Below are 3,026 nucleotides of genomic sequence, written 5' to 3'. Positions count from 1 at the left end.
TCTCCTTTGGGAATCATGCCAGCATGAGAAGTGATTCCTAAAATGTGACCCAGAAGATTTTTAAGTCAGAGTGAGACTGGATGTGGACTCACCCCACATTGTTTGTGAAGTAACTCTGTGAGTACTCCCTGGAGGAGTGACCTCAGAAGGTCTCTAGTCTCACCTGCTGCTCAGAGCAGGGACAGCCGTGGGGTCAGAGCTAGTTGCTCAGGGCTTTATCCAGTTGGGCCTTGCAAACTTCCAAGGATGGAGATTGCGCAGCCTCTCTGGGCAACCTGCTCCACTGCCAGCCTGCCCTGACAGAGAAGCGTAGGTTGTTGGAGGGTTATCAGATGCCCACAGAAATAAAAGATAAGAGCTGAATAGGGATATGACAGTCAGACTGACCCATGCCTGGTGTAGGAGGAAGGCAATAAACAGTTCCTGATGTGTGCTGCTGCTCTTTTATCGATTCCAGGTGTACAACGTTCACTATACTATGAGCATTAATGGAAAAGTACAAGATGGATCGATGGAAATAGATGCTGGAAACAACTTAGAGACATTCAAAACAGGAAGTGGGAGTGAAGAGGCTGTTGAGGTTCATGATTTTCGGATTGTAAGTACCTCCACCACTGTCCTTCATGTAACACACTCCAGCGCTGGACTCTAAGGATACCCTGTCCTGACTCGGCTTCTCTGTCCCAGTTGATCTCAGGTTCCAGCCCCCAACTATCCACACAAACGACCTTGCTCTCCCCAGCTTGCTTTCACAGCTGACAGACAGTTTCCTCCAAAACAAAGTGCCTTTTGGGGACAGGCCATGCCAGGGAAGCACTGTGGATTATGCTGCATCAGGTTTAGGCTCCACAAAACACTGCTTTTTCAAACCACTGAACAGAGCTACAACATGTGTCCTTGGGGTCTTACTAGAAAAATGTTCTGGCAGGCTGTGGCACAGCCCTTGCATGATTTCACATGATTTGAACTGGAAAAACCACCTTCACTCCCAAAACCATGACTGGTTTAGGTGCATAGCATCAACACAGTAAGCCAAGTAGACACCAAGGACAGACCACTATACAGCAATGAACACGGGCAGCTCAGACTGCCTGAGATCAAGGATGGGAGCTGCTCTCCATGGCTTGGCTAATGTTCCTGCCCAAGGGCGAGGATGGAGGCATTTAGCATAGCTTACATATCTGCGCACCAAACACATGGTGCTGGGCCACGTGGGCTGACAGCAAACACCTTTGGGTATCCCAGCAGGGCAACTCCACTGTGGCTGCTCAGCACAGAGCCTGGACTGAGAGATGCCAAAGCTCAGCAAAGCTCAACAGCTCGGACAGAGTCATTCACTGAGCTGCACCACCTCTGAGCTGCTAAAGGCACGTCTATGTAACAGATAGCATGCAATTAATGTTCTCAGGTGTAAAATGCCCTACTTCAGAGTTAAGTCCTCTGTAAGTCAAAGCAACACCTAAAATAAAGATGCTGCTGCTAGGAAGACTTACCCAGGGCTTCTGGAGCAGCCACCTTCCCCTTGCTGAATTTAGAAAGGCGAGGAAATTCAGCTCCCTGGCTTCTCTGCAAGTACACACACACACATGCCAGGAGATCTGGGACCCTGTTTCCCAACAGCCACGGTTCAGCCTTTATGAAACTCTCATTAACATCACCATAGCAACATTATTAGCAGCTGAATAAGAGCACTCACAACGAGCTCTTCTCATTTGCCTTTACTGTTCCACGTCTGCACAAAAGCAGTAGCCCACTGGAGAGATGCTGAATTGGTACTGCCTCTGAGTGTGCTGCTGTTAAGGTACCACCTGTGACAAGCAGGTCAGAAATCAGCTCCCAGCAGCACCCAGCTAAAAGCAGCTCCCAGGGATGGTGCCTGCTCGTAACTACAGCGGGCCCGGGCGAGGCTCAGCGAGAGCAAAGGGGTGCTGCAAGTTGGGTTTTGAGACAGGAATGCACACAGAGGAGAAAGAAATTGAAGAGATGCACTTCCAACAGCCAAGTATTTACATGAGCAGCTTTGGATTGACTGGCACCGCTCGAATGATTACACAGTCAGTGAAGACTTGGATTTGGCAATACAGGGATGCTCCTAGCATGCTCGGTGCACCACAAAGTCTCATTCCATTGCGCACCCATCCCTGCACAGCCATCCCCTTTCTCGCTGCTTTAGAATTAGTCATTTTGTCTTGCTGGGTGTCTGCTCAACCGCACTGAACTTGCAGGCACACAGGATGAGACTCAGGTGTCTCAGCACCATCCATCTCAAGCTGCACTAGATGTCCAAGGCACCCATGATGCCCACACAAGGCAGGAGAGAGAGGCCATGACGACACCCATGTCTCCCTGTTCTGGCAGATAGAGGCTAGGCAGAAAACCAGCATGACTCAAATAGCATCAGATATTTACATTTAGGTGGTTGAATGGAGCTTGTGCAACCACCTGCAACGAGTTATCTAAATCCATAATGTAAAAAGGAGCTCTTTGATGGGTACCCAAAAACCTACAGCAGAAACACAGACAAAATGTTGATGCCCAAGGTGCTGGCAAGAGGGCTGGCCCATACAGCCCAGGACGTGCAGGAGACATGCGGCCCCCTGGAGCTACTGGGATACCCTTCTCTTGCTTAAAAACTAGACATCCATGGTTCAGGCAACTGCATTTCACCCTTGCAGGCCAGATGAAGGAAGTCCTCCACACAGGTTTCTGCACCAAGTCCCCCGTCACAAACTTCCCCTCACTGTCACAGCCATTTATGTGTATAAATCAGACCAAGCTGCCCATGTATTTTTGTGTATCTGTGTCACAAGGGTATCGCACCACCCCCTAACACAATTTCAAGGCTCTCTACGTTAGGTGCTAAGTAACAGTTCAAACTGTGTCAACTAATTCCTTAACAGAGCTACTCTACGTAGCCTCCAGCAGGCATGGAAGCACTTACATAAAACACCCCCATCTTTCGGAAATCAAGCAAAAACTTCTAGACCCATTTAACCAAAATTGTAACACTAAAATGATGAGGGAAG

At 48.9% G+C, this 3,026-nt stretch overlaps 1 protein-coding gene across 1 annotated transcript in view; it reads left to right on the top strand.

The window, feature by feature from the left end:
• Window positions 1–457: 457 nt before the first annotated feature.
• LOC104501559 (leukocyte cell-derived chemotaxin 1) overlaps window positions 458–3,026 on the top strand; it is a gene marked incomplete at both ends in the record, with an annotated part of 5,880 nt that continues 3,311 nt past the window's right edge. The window contains one exon of the mRNA XM_010145386.1: window positions 458–598. Coding sequence (XP_010143688.1) covers window positions 458–598 — 141 coding nt within the window. The remainder of the gene's footprint in view (window positions 599–3,026) is intronic.

Source organism: Buceros rhinoceros, unplaced genomic scaffold, assembly GCF_000710305.1.
Source record: "Buceros rhinoceros silvestris isolate BGI_N320 unplaced genomic scaffold, ASM71030v1 scaffold14681, whole genome shotgun sequence".
In the NCBI taxonomy this organism is placed as follows: Eukaryota; Metazoa; Chordata; class Aves; order Bucerotiformes; family Bucerotidae; genus Buceros; species Buceros rhinoceros.
This window is presented reverse-complemented; position numbering and strand designations above follow the sequence as displayed.